Here is a 15,334-nt window from a genome sequence, read left to right as displayed (position 1 = left end):
TTTTTGAAGAGTCTCACTCTGTCGCCCAGCTTGGAGTGCAGTAGCATGCTCATGGCCACTGCAGCCTTGACCTACTGGGCTCAGGCGATCCTTCACTTCAGCCTCCCAAGTAGCTGAGACTACAGGTGCATGTCACCACACCTGACTAATTTGTTTGATTTTTTGTAGAGACAAGGTCTTGCCAAGTTTTCCAGGTTGGTGTTTTACCCCTGGCTCAGGCAATCCTCTTGTCTCCACCTCCCAAAGTGCTGGGATTACAGGTATGAGCCACCATGCCTGGCTCTGTCTTTCTTTATAGATGGTTTCTGGCTTTAATGTTGTGCTTTGAAGGTCTTCCCCTTGCCAAGATTATAAGAATAAATTTAAAAATTTCTTCCTTTTTCTGCTCATATACTCAGCAAGAATTACTCCGTGCAGGTAAAGGAGATATTTAGATCCATTATTTGGTAGTATGATTAGCTGCTAGACTTGTTCTTCTGCATTTCATGAAATCTTTGAAGACGTGGAATACTAGACAGAGAATGTTAATTATAGCCGGGCTCGGTGGCTCAGCCTAATCCCGCACCTTTGGGAGGCTGAGGTGAGTGGATTGCCTGAGCCCGCGGGTTCGAGACCCGCCTGGGCAGCGAGACCTCATCTCTACAATAAATCAAAAAAATCAGCCGGGCGTGGTAGCGCATAACTGTAATTCCGGCTACTCGGAAGGCTGAGGCGGAAGGATCGCTGGATCCCAGCTGGTCGAGGCTGCGGTGGCTGGGAGCGGCCACTGCACTCCAGTCTGGGCGACGGAGTAAGACTCCAACTCAAAAAAAAAAAAAGAATGTTAATTGTAACAGTCAGATGAAGTCACTCCCTGTAAAGTAAGACCAAATTGTTGACTTCTTGCCTTTTAGTTATTTATACCCCAAATGGCTGCTTGCACTGGAGAGAGTCCTAAGAAGGTGTGAGTGGAATGGCTTCCATTCTGATGAAAATTCTTTTCCAGACGTTTAGATTTTAGTGTATACTAAGTTAGACCAGGATGCTGTAATTTCTTTTACACTTATGTTACCATCAGGTTATGAGGAGTGTAGGATAAAATAGAAGGAAAGGAAAAGAAGGTGGATGTGTGGAAATAATTACGTAGGAAGGAGGGAGTGTGACAGCATTGAGGAGTAGCAGTGCAGAAAAATTTTTTATGAGTAGTAGAAAATCAGCACAGTGTGACCAACAGTTCCAGTCTCTAATCATATTTTGTTTTCTCTCGCTTGGTGGTTTTGAGCATTTGTGGTCCTAAACAGGTTGAAAACTACCATTTGCTTTAACCAGATCATTAACCTACAGTTTTGGTATTTTCATGGCAAAACTGTCTCTCTCTGTGTGTATGTGTGTTTAAACAGTCACCACTGTTTGAGTGAAGAATCACTGTGTAATTTCAAAAGTGAAACTCTGCTGTGATGCTCTCATTTCCTCCAGAGGCAATAAAGTAAGTAGTTGTCTGCCTCAAACTTGATTCTTTGCAAGTTGTAAGGAAGACTGTGGTTTTCTTTATTGTTCTTCAGTTCCTTGACATCTGACACAAATGTCTTAGCATAGTTGAAGACATTCTATAAGAGTATTTTTTAGACTTAGACTTAATTAGGATGAATTTGTAACTTTTCTATATTAGGGAAAGAGGGTATAAAGGAAAATCTTTAATTTTTAAAAAATTTAAATTCCTCATTTTTCTTCCTTATTTATTAGCTTAGCTACAAAGACTGTGTGTGTGTGTGTGTGTGTGTGAGTAACACACTTGTTTGGGATTTTTGACATTGAAAGAATATGACATGACAATTACTACCAGGATCTAGGAAATATTTTCTAACTTCTTATACTTTATAAAGTACTTTTGTATGCATTTTTCTCATAAAGAGAGATAGGTTGGAGGGATAAAAAGTATTGAAAACTCGATTATAGCCATCAAGGTTAGGAAGAGGGAGAATGGTACAACTGGTTGTAAGAAAACCTAGTTCTTTAGAATTCAGAGCCTGAGTTCTCATTGTTTTATGTTCCTTTTATACTCTTGCCTAAAAACAGGAAAAATTTTGAATGTATTGTTTCGGTGATATGAAAGGATAATAGTTCAGAAATGAAACGGAGGGGAGCTTTTTACTGAGCCAAAATTGTGATAGATGCATATTTAATTCTTATAAAGAGTAGGGATTAGGCCAGATGCAGTGACTCATGCTTGTAATCTCAGCACTTGGGAGGCCAAGGCGGGAGGATTGCTTGAGGCCAGGAGTTTGCGACCAGTCTGGGCAACATAGCCAAGAACTCCTCTCTATGAAAATTAAAAAATAAGCTGGACGTAGTGGTGCATGCCTGTAGTCCCAGCTACTTGGAGGCTGAGAGGGAAGGCTCACCTGAGGCCAGAAGATCAAGGCTACGCTGAGCCATGATTGTGCCATTGTACTCCATTCTGGGTGACAGAGTGAGACTCTGAGTCAAAAGTAAATAAATAAAAGAGTAGGTATTGTTAGTCTTACTTTACTGAGGAGAAAACAGACTCAGATAAATTAAAGTAACTTGCCCAGTGACACACAGGTAGAAAGTACTACACACATAAGCAAATCAAGGCTTTCTGATTCTAAGTTCGGTTTTTTTCCCTCTACATCACCGTTTATGTTTTTTTCCTTCCTTCTTTCTCTCTCTCTCTCTCTCTTTTTTTTTTTTTTTTAAGAGATGAGGTCTCGTCAAGTTGCCCAGGCTGGTCTTGAACCCCTGAGCTTAGGCCGTCCTTGCCTCCACCTCCCAAAGTGCTGGGATTACAGGCATAAGCCACCACACCTGGCCACAGTTTCTTCAGAATTAAATTTCAGAACAGTAGAAAGGATGTTCGTGCAAAGGATGAGAAAAGCAGGTGATTTAAAAATTATAAGTTACATTGTAAATGTTTCAGTATGACTTCGTTGAATTCTATTGTTTAACATGGGGTAGCATGAAAGAGCATGCTGTAATAAGCATTAAAGTTTTTTCTTCAGAATTTGGAAAAAATCATATAAAGAAAAATAACTTTAAGACTTTTAGTTACTAAAAATGATTAGGATCGTAAGAGGGTTCTTTTCTCTCACAGTATAAATCTCGTAGACAAGGATCACATTCTCCAGCTGTTTTCTCTCCAACTGTGCCTGGGATGATGAGATATGTATGTGCATGCATGATCAGTGAATACCTTCTGCTTACCTCTTTAATAATTGTGCTGTCATGAGCAAAAGGTTTACTTGCTTCTTTTTGCCCTGTTTTTGGTCAGATTCTGAGAATTTATATTACTTTTGATTAGGCAAATTATTTTAACTCAGTTAATTTTATCAGTTAGCCTTGCACACACATTAAAAGAATGCTACCGTGCACTTGATTGAAACTATCTGAATATGCAGAAATTACTCAGGGTAAACCAGTGTGTGTGTAAAGTGGTTCTATTTTACTACTGGAATTAGAATTTTATGCAGTTAATATTTATTGATGAATCTTTATTGCTTTTAGGACATTCGGAAATTCTTTGGTGTTATACCAAGTGGAAAGAAACTTGTAAGTGAAACAATAAAGAAGAATGAAAAATCAAAGTCTGCTGAAGAAACTTTAAAAGCAAAGAAAGGAATAAAGGAAATTAAGGTCAGTTTTCCCGATATACCTTTGCATCGTATGAAATGTTAAATAGGCTCAGTTCTTACACCGGATATGTTGGGAGACTTGAATGTAGATTTGACCCAGTTAGCAGAGGAAGGAGAAAGTAATAAGGCTATTCCTGACTTCTAATTAATATAGCTTACTGCATTCATAGCTTAGTGTAGAGATGGAACCCTTTTTAGTTGTTACAACTTTGCATTTTAAGACCAAAGTTGGCTTCTAGAGACATGAGCCCCTCAGGTGCACAACGGAAACTTCTGGTGAGAAGGCCTTGGAGGAAAGCTTTATTCTTTTCCTTGCCCTCCGAGATGTAAGATATAATGTCAGTATGTAAGGCAGTTATCGTACAGTAGTTTATTTGAATTAATATTGTTTCACTTTGTGTAAAAATGTAAGAATTTTGCCTCTCTGCAAGTCCATTTGCCACCACTCCATTTTTTTATGCCCTGGTTGTCATATATATTATATCTAACCATGTTAATACTCCACAGTTCAATGTAATTTTTCTTTATTTTTTAATTTCTTTTTTTGAGTTGGAGTCTCACTCTGTTGCCCAGACTGGAGTGCAGTGACACACTCACAGCCACCCCAGCGTCGACTTGCTAGGCTCCAGTGATCCTTCTACCTCAGCCTTCCGAGTAGCTGGAACTACAGGCATGCACTACCATGCCCGGCTGATTTTTTATTTATTGTGGAGATGAGGTCTCGCCAAGTTGCCTTTATTCTGGAAGGATATTTTGCTGGATATAAAATTTAGGTTGACAATTTTTTTGTTTTGTTTTTGAGCTAGAGTTTCACTCTGTTGCCCAGGCTGGAATGCAGTGGCATATTCATGGCCACCACAGCCTTGACCTGCTGGGCTCAGGTGATCCTTCCACTTTAGCCTTCAAATTAGCTGGAACTATAGGCATATGCCACTATGCCCAGCCATTTTTCTTGATTTATTTTAGAAATGAGGTCTTTCCAAGTTGTCCAGGCTGGTTTTGAACTCATGGACTCAGGTAATCTTCTTGCCTTGACCTCCCAAAGTGCTGGGATGTAGGCGTGAGCCATCATACCTGGCCTGACAGTTTTTTAAATTTCAGACTTTTAAGAATATTCCATACACTATCTTTTGGCTGCCAGTTTGTCTGATGAGATGTTATCACTACTTCATATTGTTTTCTCTCATTTGTAATCTGTTGTTTTTCTCATGGTTCATTCAATTTTTTTTATTTTTGGTTTTCAGCAGTTTGACTATGGTGCGTCTGGGTGTGGTTTTCTTATGTTTATCTGTTTTTGATTTCTGAGCTCCTTGAATCTGTATATTTATATCTTTCATCAAATTTGGAACTTTTTGCTATTATTTCTTCAAATATTTTTTCTGCCTCACTCTTTCCACTTCTTGAATTACAATGACATACATGTTAGAATTTTCATATTGTCTCACAGATCATTGAGTCTTGTTCATTTTTACCAATTTTTTTTATATTGGGTATTTTTTTTCTTGTCTTCAAGTTTATTGATTCTTCTTTTATATTCAATCTGCTGTTAAGGCAATCTATTGACATTTTTGTTAAATATTGTATTTTTCAATTTTAGAATTTTTATTCATAGTTTTGTAGTTTTTATTTCTCTCTTTTGTGTTCTTAACGTGTAGTTGTGGTAACTGCTTTACATTTCTTGTCTGCTAATTCTAGCCAGGCATGGTGGCTCAGGCTTGTAATCCCGGCACTTTGGGAGGGTGAGGTGAGAGGATTGCCTGATTCCAGGGGTTTGAGACCAGTCTGGGCAACTTGGTGAGACCCCGTCTCTATAATAAATCAAAAAATTAGCTGGGCATGGTGATGCACAACTGTAATTCCAGCTACTTGGAAGGCTGAGGCAGAAGGATTGCCTGAACCTAGTAGGTCAAGGTTGTGGTGGCTGTGAGTGCCACTGCACTGCATTCCAGCCTGGGTGACTGAATGAGACTCCGATTCAAAAAAATTAAAAGTAAAAACACTAAGTTTCTTGTCTGCTAATTCTAACATCTGGGTTATGGCAACATTGGTCTTCAGTAAGTGCCTTTTCTCTTGAGTCTTTGTGTCATGTAATAGTCAGTTCAGGCCACCATAACAAAATACCATAGAATAGGTGGATTAAGCAACAGAAATTTGTTTTGTCCCGGTTCTGGAGCCTAGAAGTCCATGATCAAGGTGCTGAATTGATTTGGTTTCTGGTAAGGACTTTTTTCCTGTTTTGCAGATGGTTACCTTTTTACTGTGTCCTCACATAACCTTTTCGTGGTGCATATGGGTGGAGAGAGAGCGCTTAAGTCAGCACTGTAGTTGTGAGAATGAGAGAGAGAGATACTGAGTGAACGCTCTGGTGGGGGGGGAGAGAAGAAGAAGAAGAAGAGAGAGATTGAATGAGCACTGTAGTGCTTGTTCTCATAAGAATGCTAACCCTATCAGATTAGGACCCCACTCTTATGACCTTTTAAAATCCTTAATTACTTGTTTAGACATTCTGTCTCCAAATATAGCCACACTGGGAGTTAGGGCTTCAACATATGAATTTTGGGGGACACAAACTTCAAGGACATAATATTCCGCCCACGGTCACCCAAAACTCATGTCCTTCTTGCATGCAAAATATATCCATTTCATCCCAGTAACCCCCAAAAGACTTAACTCATTCTAGTATCAAGTCTGAACTCCAAAGTCTCATCTAAGTCAGATATGGATGAGACTTGAGGTCTGATTCATCTTGAGGCAAAATTCCTTTCTAGCTGTGAACCTGTGAAACCAAATAAGGACTGTGCTTCTAAAATGTGATGGTACAATAGGCATAGGATTGATGTTACCATTACAAAGTAGAGAAATCAGTAAGAAGAGTGATGGATCTCAAATAAGCCTAAGACCTAACAGGACAAATTCTATTAAATATTAAGACTTGAGAATAATCCTCTTTGGCTTGATGTCCTGCCTTCCAGACCCACTGGGTAGTGGCCCCATCCCCACAGACCTACGTAACTCTCCTGTTCCTGTAGCACTGCTGGACCATCCTGCTCGGAAGTCTTCTGGAAGGGACTGTCTGAGCTGTTGAAATGTAGGTAGTGTCTCTATCCTTGAAACTGAAGAGACAGTTTGATCATCTCTGAGTTGCCTTTGGGATCTTTCTTCCCTTTTCTTGAAGAATAGCTATGTTGTCATGTCATGTAGAATCTCAGAAGTCTGACAGCTTTCCTTTATTTTGTCCTACTTCTATCCTCTTCAAACTGGCAGTGTTTCTGCTTATATAATCCCATACATCTCCTTATCCTAGTGGTGGTCCAGCTACACCCTGGGTGTCTTCAGCATATGCTTTCTCATTTTTTTGCAATATGGACAGGCTGAGAGTTTTCCACATCTTCAAGTTCTGGTTTCTTTTTGCTTGACAATTTTTTCTTCAATTGATCTCTCCCTCTTGCATTTTACTATAAGCATTCAGGAGGACTCAGGCCACATCGTCAACATTTGCTTCAAAATCTCCTCAGCTAAATATCTAATTTCATTATTCACAAGTTCCATCTTTCACAAAGCAATGGAACACAACTTAGCCAAGTCCTATGCCACTTTATAACAAGGATTGCCTTTCTTCCAATTTCCAATAACCTATTCCTTATTTCCATCTGAGAACTTACTAGGTTGACTTGTAGCTTTCGTATTGTAATCTCTGGGATGAAAGAGGCTTCCTCTGTCCCTCTCCTCTTTTCTTCATAATCACTTGATATCCATATTTCTACCAGCAGTCTTTCATAGCAATCTAGGCTTTTTCTAGAATGCATCTCAAAACTCCTATAGCCTCTACTATTACCAATCCCAAAGTCACTTTTATATTTTAGATATATATATCTTTTAACAGTAGTATCTCATTTCTTGGTTCCAAAAACTGTATTATATAGTCTGCGTTCTACAGAGAAACAGAACCAATAGGGTGTGTGTGTGTGTGTGTGTGTGTGTGTGTGTGTGTGTGTGTGTGTACGTGTGTACACCTATCATGAGGAATTGGCTCATGTAATTCTGGAGAATGAGAAGTACCAAGATTTGCAGTTGACATGTTGGAGACCCAGGAGAGCAGATGGTGTCATTCCATCCAGTCCAAATCTAAACGCCTGAGAACCAAGAGAGCTCATACAGTGTGGTTCCAGTCTAAAGGCCAGTGGGCTTGAGATCCTGGAAGAGGTGATATCTCAGTTTGAGTCCAAAGGCAGGAAAAAAAATGATGTCCCAGCTCACAAGCAGCCAGGCAGGAGGAGTTCCTTCTCATCAGGCCTTCAGATGGTTTGATGGGACTCAATGCCATTGGAGAGGGCAATCTACCTTACTTAGTATATTGATTTAAATATTATGCTAATCCAAAAACATCCTCACAGAAACACCTAGTTTGATGTTTGACCAAATATCTGGGTATCCTGTGGTCCAGTCAGGTTCACACATGAAATTCACCACAGGTCACAGTTCCTCTTTCTCTATATGTCTAGTTCTGGGTTTATCTTGGACATTGTGAATGATGCAGTATAAGAACTTTGGATTCTACTGTATTCCTCCAAAGAGTGTTGATTCTTTTGGTTTATCAGGCAGTGAACTTGGCTGAACTCAAGCTCCAAGCTCTTGCCTCCCCTTTGATGGGCAGCAGCGGAACTCTTTATTCAGTTCTTTTACCCTTAGCTAAGTACTGGAGTTGTTTCACCATTTATATAGTTCAGTAGATAGTGAGAGATGTGGGCAAAGTTTACAGGCATAATTTGGGACTCCCTTTCTGTGATTCTTTCCCTCCCATGATAACTTCACTTATTTTTGAGTTACTGTAGTAACTCTGTCTTTGATCCAGTGGTATATGTACATTATGACGGTTCATTTGTATTTTCTTGCAGACTCGTTGATTGTTCTTATGTTTTTGAAGTTTTATTATGGTGGATGGAAATAGCTTATATTTCTACCTTATACTTGATAACAGTCAAATTTTGTTTTTCTGTCTGCTTTCTTGATGCTTTTTGGGAAAATTTAAGTATGTTAGAAATGTGATGTTTAACTATAAAATATAAATAATGCCTTTTACATTGGTTTTATTTAACTTTCCAGCAGTCATTGGTAGTGGTGGGCCACTAGCTTACCTTTTATTTCTGTTTCTGCCTCTTCATTTTCAGGAAACACTTGCCTTGTAATGTCTGACATCTTTTTATTCTTTGTTATCCATAGGCTAGTGTTAAAAGTGAAGCTGAATAATAACATAGCTTTTTCTATGATTCTTTCATTCCCATTGTGATACAATTATTGTCTGGTCTGTTTTTAGCTCCATAACGGTATTAATGGCAGTTTGGGCTGGTTAATTCTTTGTTAGATAGTTGGAGGACTTTCTTGTGCCTTTTAGGGTGTTGCATAGCCTCCTTGGTCTACATATTGGATGACAGCAAACACTTCCCACCATAGTTGTGATAAGCAAAAACATCTCCAGTCATTGACAAATGTCTTCTTGAGGGGCAAAATTGTCCCTGGTGGAGAACCACTGAGGGAAAGTCTAATGAGGAAAGAAGGATACGTTATCTAGGCTTCTTTGTGTGCTAATTATGCTGTGATGTCTATAGGTAAATAGCTCTTGTAAAGAGGATGACTTCAAACTGAAGCAACCAAACAAGAAAAAGAGGATCATCTATGATTCAGGTAATATTTCTTCTGAAGTGCTTTAAAGTTTGAAAGTTATTTTTGTTATCCCTTAGAACAGTGTTTTCTAAACTGTGTTCTGAGACACATAGCTTTCTGTGATGTTAATAGGTGCTATGAGAAGAGGGCTGTATGTTTAAGTAAGATTTAAAACAATTTCATTTAACTGTAGAATTTTATTTTTTTTGGAATTGGAGTCTCATTCTGTCGCCCAGGCTGGAGTGCGGTGGCATGCTCATGGCCACTGTAGCTTCTACCTGCTGGGCTCAGGTGATCTTTTTGTTTCAGCCTTCCAAGTAACTGGAACTACAGGAACGTGCCACCATGCCCTGCTTATTTTTTTGGTTTATTTTAGAGATTATATTTCTTTGAATTACCCATACTGGTCTTAAACCCATGGGCTCAGGCAGTCCTCTCACCTTAGCCTCCCAAAGTGCTGGGATTATAGGTGTGAGCCACTGTGCCCAACTTGATATATTTATTTTAAAATAATTCATATTAGGCCGGGCTCGGTGGCTCAGTCTGTAATCCCAGCACTTTGGAAGGCTGAGGCGATTGGATTGCCTGAGCCTGTGAGTTCGAGACCAGCCCAGGCAACTTGATGAGACTTTGTCTCTACAATTAAAAAAAAAATGTGTGTGTGTGTGTGTGTGTGTGTGTGTGTGTGTGTGTGTATTCATATTCATTTAGATTTCTTTTTCAACTGAGATTCTGGAAAATTGGATTTGAAAAATAGTGCCTTAGAATATTATTTTAAAAGCAAAGATTCAGAGTTTAATTCAGACTTAAATTTTAATTCTTTACTGAAAGATCTGGCTTTTTTCTGCATTTAAAAAGGAAGAAGCACAATTTAAAGACGTTTCTTTGAATGTAGTTTTAAAATAAGGAACATAAATTTTTGTGCATGTCTTTTTTTTTTTTTTGAGTTGGAGTCTCACTCTGCTGCCCAGCTGGAGTGCAGTGGCATGCTCATGACTACTGCAGCCTCAGCCTCAACCTCCTGGGCTCAGGCAATCCTTCCGCCTCAGCCTTCCAAGTAGCTGGAATGACAGGTGCATACCACCATACCCAGCTAATTTTTGATTTATTTAGAGAAGAGATCTCGTCAAGTTGCCCAGGCTGGTCTCGAACCCCTGGGCTCAGACAGTCCTCTCGCCTTGGCCTCCCAAAGTCCTGGGATTACAGGTTTAAGCCACCGTGCCCAACCTTGTGCATGTCTTTTATAATGTACAAAATGGTGGAAAAATTATGGCAGAATTCAGAAAGTTTTGATTTTTGCTTTCGTGGAGAAGATCTGTATGGTGTGAATTCATTCTTTAATTTTTACTTTTATCTGGTGTGAATTCTTAAAAATGTAGGGTAAGGAAGCATTTACGGATTATCAAGGTTTTAACAGTGATGTCAAAGATTCTGACTCAATTCTAAAAGTATAACAGTGTTTACTGTGTATCTTTTGCTGCTCTGTATTGTAAGGGATTTGAAGCAAGTACATGTCCCTCTTCCCCAGGAGTTTCCTTTTCTTTTGGAAATTCAATTGTTTGATACAGTTTTGAGCAGTATGAGTCAGGATTTATAAGTGCATTGTGCAAGGGAAGAGGAAGGACACTGAAGTTTATAAAACTTTATTTCGTATGAGGTACTATGCTAGATATTCACACTTTGTCCTGATTTCTGTTTAAGTACTCTGGGCGATTAGGCAGTAGGAGACAGAATGATGGCCTCCAAAGATTTCCACAGCCTAATTCCTAGAACTTGTGAATACATTAGGTTACATGGCAAAGGGAAATAAAAGTTACATTACAAATGGCTAATCAGGTGACCTTAAAAACAGGAGGATTAGCCTGGATTATTCAGGTGGACTTAATGTAGTCACAAGGAATAGGGAGGCAAAAGAAGAGATTTAGAGAGAGATTAACTGTGGAAGAAGGTCAGAGAATCAGAGATGGTAGCATGAGGACTCTGCTTGATGCTGCTAGCTTTGAAGATGGAAGGAAGGGCCTTGAGCCAAGAAATGCTGGTAGAAACTGGAAAAGGCATGGAAATGGATTCATTCCTAGAGCATCCAGGAAGGAACACAGCCCTGCTGACACCACATCTCTAGCCCAGTGAGATCCATATTGGACTTCTAACCTCCAGAGCTGTAAGATAGTAAATTTATGTTTTTTTAAGCCACTAGGTTTGTGGTGATTTGTTACAGCAGCAATAGAAAACTAATGCATAAACTTAGCACTGAGTAATAGTATCCTGTGAAAATTCACACAAGAGATATGCCTTGAAAAGAACCTTGAGGGAGAGCTTTTTCTTTTGTAAAATGGAGGGCACCCTGGTTAAAAAACAAAAATAACAACAAAAAAGAAGACGGCCTTGAGCGAGTGAGTCACAATAACTGCTCTAAAAATGCTCTATAAACTTTTTTTCAAAGTTTTGTTTTATTTTTTTCTCACAGATTCAGAGTCAGAGGAGACAGTGCAGGTAAAAAATGCCAAAAAGCAACCAGAAAAATTGTCTTCTAAATCTGGTAAAATTTTACGGCAGGATCCTGTTACATATGTTTCAGAAACAGGTAAGGTTATTGACAATGTTCAGTCTTTGAAGAGATTCAGTGTGTGCTACATTCTTGAGCTCTTCATTGGTGTCTAAATGTACTTCCGTCTCTTGGAGTGGAATTTCTATTATCCTTTTGCTTTGTTGAATTATATTTATCAGGGGAAGGCTGTAATCTTGCCATTTCCTGTGGCTTATGGGCCAGTTGGCTTTTGGAATTTAAAAAAAATGCTCTATATTGAATTATATATTGAAGCTTTATCTTGAGTCACATTTAAATATTATTGAGTTGTTTTAAAACTACTTTTTTAATTAAAAATTTTATCTTGCATGCTCGAGTTATAATAATTATAGTTGTAGAGGTTATTCATATTTGTGATTTATAATTTAGCACAGAACTCCCTTAATTCTCTGGTGACACTAAAGATTTTAGTATTGGCTTTTTTTTTTTTAAAAGGTTGTTATGTACTCAAGTTTATTTTCTGTTGAATATGTTTTAAGAGTGACCAAAGAGCCTGTCCACTCATCTTAAGATTTTGTAGTATAAATATTATTTATAAAATTTTTTACCAGTAGAATCCTCAGTGAAAAAATATTATGTTTCATAGATAGTATGCTTTTATGCAAGGATTCCTGAGTTATATTGTCATCCTAGAAAAATTCTCAGAGAAGTTAGTGGTGAAGTCATTTTGAGCCTAATATTGTTAACTCCTAGAGGAGACCATGACAAGAATAGTAAGGAGAGATGAACATGCAAGGGCCTGAACATGCAAGGGCCAGACCCTGTACCTGGTATTTACACTAGTTAGTAGGCAGTCAAAAGGAAACAAAAACAAAACTCATGAACAAAAACAAAGCTCACCAATGAACTTTGTAGGCAATGGGAAACATTTATTGGTGAAGTTGTTCAGAATGATCAAAGACAAAATGTGAGTGATGTGAACATATTTTTGGGAAAGCTTTAGTTTTAGTAAGCTGAGATGTTTCTTTGTCACGATCAGGAGGCAGATTGACTCCCTCTCCCCCCCCTTTTTTTTTTTGAGTCAGAGTCTTACTCTGTTGCCCAGGCTGGACTGCAGGGGCATGCTCATGGCCACCACAGCCTCGACCTGCTGGGCTCAGGTGATCCTTCCGCTTCAGCCTTCCAAGGAGCTGGAACTATAGGCACGTGCCACCACACTTGGCTAATTTTTTAAATTTATTGCCCAGGCTGGTCTTGAACCCGTGGGCTCAGGCAGTCCTCTCACCTCAGCCTCCCAAAATGCTGGGATTACATGCGTGAGCCACCGCACCTGGCCTCAGACTGACTCTTTTAACCTTTTTGTTCTATTGCTAAATATCTGCTCAGGCACACTGTGCAAATGAACTCTTCCATTAAGAGGCACCCCCCTTAGGTCTTTGTGAAGTTTTGAATATGTGGGAGGGATAGTAAAAACAGTATGGTGATAGGTTTATTATGTGACTGAAGGTGGTGTGATCGAGCTTTCCAGTGACACCCTGAAAACGTCAACGTTAGTGTGCAGACAGCCATGGCCTTCAACTGTGGATCAAGGCCATCGTTATCTTGTGATTTTAAGTACACAAAAAGGTCAGACAATTTAAGCTCTGATCACAGATTTTCTTTTACAAGGGACTGTTTGTTTCAGATGAGGAATTTTTGAATTTTAATTTCTAAAGAGATGTTCATATTTTATCTGAACTTCTTATAAATGTTAGGTAGTGTTTGTGTCATTCTACCATGTGAAAGTAGACATTGTCCCTCACTTGTAGCTGAAAATCTTGGGGTACTATGTATCTATCTAATGTGATATTCAGCATTACACGGTATTCTCTTTTTTTCTTAGAACAGAGATGCGGGGAAGAAGCTAGCTCTAGTCTTGGCTGTTTTATCTTCTTGTACCTTTTTATTCTTTGACATGATAAGTCAAAGGAGGAGGGAGGAAGATAAGTCCTTTCTTCCATAAAAGAGAATGAGACTTTCTTCTTAAAAGTCCATGATAAAATTAGCATAACAAAGTCAGAAATATAACAGTCTCAAAAAGGAAATATGCACCTTCTTAAAATTAATTCACTACTGGATAGTCTTTGACCTTAAAACAATTCTTTTATTGTTCTTTTTCTTTAAGCTAAACCTATACTTTTCAATATTAGGTCATAAATATTTTTGTTTTATATTACCAGTGTAATGTTAAATAAAATATTTGTGTGTTTGTGTGTGTGTTTTATAGACTTGTGCCCAATATTTGTGTTAATAATAATTTCAAAATTCTAATCTAAAGTATATTCTTTATTTGAAGATTAGGGTTTCTTGGGGAAGTTTGTTTTTGTTTTTTTTTTGGAGTTAGAGTCTCACTCTGTCGCCCAGACTGGAGTGCAGTGGCCGCTCCCAGCCACCGCAGCCTCGACCTGCTGGGCTCTGGCAATCCTTCCGCCTCAGTCTTCCAAGTAGCCGGAATTACAGGTGCGCGCTACCACGCCCGGCTGATTTTTTGATTTATTGTAGAGATGAGGTCTCGCTGCCCAGGCGGCTCTCGAACCTGCGGGCTCAGGCAATCCACTCACCTCAGCCTCCCAAAGGCGCGGAATTACACCAAACCTGGTGAGGAAAAGTTTTATATCACATGGTTCAGTTTAAAAACCTGTTAATTGTGAAATAGAGAATTTTTGCTTTATTATTCCATACTTTACCTTTTCTTTGATGCTTCTTTTCTGTATTCTGATCTTAAAAACATAACCTTTGGTTTCTGTTGGCATTTTTTTGCAGTATAGAATGCATAGAGTTTAAGAGCACAGCCCTGGTTAAGTCTTAGCTTACTTTTCCTGCTTTTTTACTTCCCTCACATATAAAATGGAGATATTGCTCATGCCTGTATCAGTGGCCTTTGTGATGGTCAAATGAGATAATGCTTGAAAAGCATTTAAAATAGGGTTTGACAGATAATAAATTCTCAGTAAATACTAGCTGTCTTTCATATGTTTTGACTCTAAAATAAACCTACATTTGCCTTTAAAGACATTTTGCATTTGATTAGGTACTTAAGGCTTTCTGTTGATGATGTAACCATGCTTTTAGAAATGGTATTTGACCTATCGATGTTATGGCTGTGTGCTCTCTGTTATGGGAACTTTAGTTACATTTGGGTGTTGAGTGCTTTAAATATGCTTAACCTGAACTGAGACAGTTGTTAATGTAAAATATACATAGATTTCACACAACAAAGGAAAAAAATCAACAAAGTAAAATGACAACCAATGAATTGGAAAAAACTATATGCAATCCATGTATCTGATTAGGGGTTAGTGTCTAAAAAAAAATTTTTTTTTTTAGGGATCTCGATGTGTCACCCAGGCTAGTGTGCAGTGATATGATCACAGTTCACTGTAACCCTAAACTCTCCGCAGCCTTGAATTTCTGGGCTCAAGCAATCCTCCAACTTCAGCCTCCCAAGTAGCTGGAACTATAGGCACATGCTACCACG

The 15,334-nt window shown here is 38.7% G+C and overlaps 1 protein-coding gene across 3 annotated transcripts in view; it reads left to right on the top strand.

Annotated features, from left to right (window-relative positions):
• RFC1 (replication factor C subunit 1) overlaps positions 1-15,334 on the top strand; it is a 78,612-nt gene that overhangs the window by 9,759 nt on the left and 53,519 nt on the right. For all 3 annotated transcript variants that reach the window (XM_008069781.1, XM_008069780.1, XM_021718469.1), the window contains exons 2-4: positions 3,502-3,630; positions 9,236-9,311; positions 11,758-11,874. In XM_008069781.1, coding sequence (XP_008067972.1) covers positions 3,502-3,630; positions 9,236-9,311; positions 11,758-11,874 — 322 coding nt within the window. The remainder of the gene's footprint in view (positions 1-3,501; positions 3,631-9,235; positions 9,312-11,757; positions 11,875-15,334) is intronic.

Source organism: Carlito syrichta, unplaced genomic scaffold (assembly GCF_000164805.1).
Source record: "Carlito syrichta isolate Samal-C Ts95f unplaced genomic scaffold, Tarsius_syrichta-2.0.1 Scaffold312207, whole genome shotgun sequence".
NCBI lineage: Eukaryota > Metazoa > Chordata > Mammalia > Primates > Tarsiidae > Carlito > Carlito syrichta.
The sequence above is the reverse complement of the archived record's forward strand: the minus strand, read 5'-3'. Positions and strand labels throughout refer to the sequence as shown.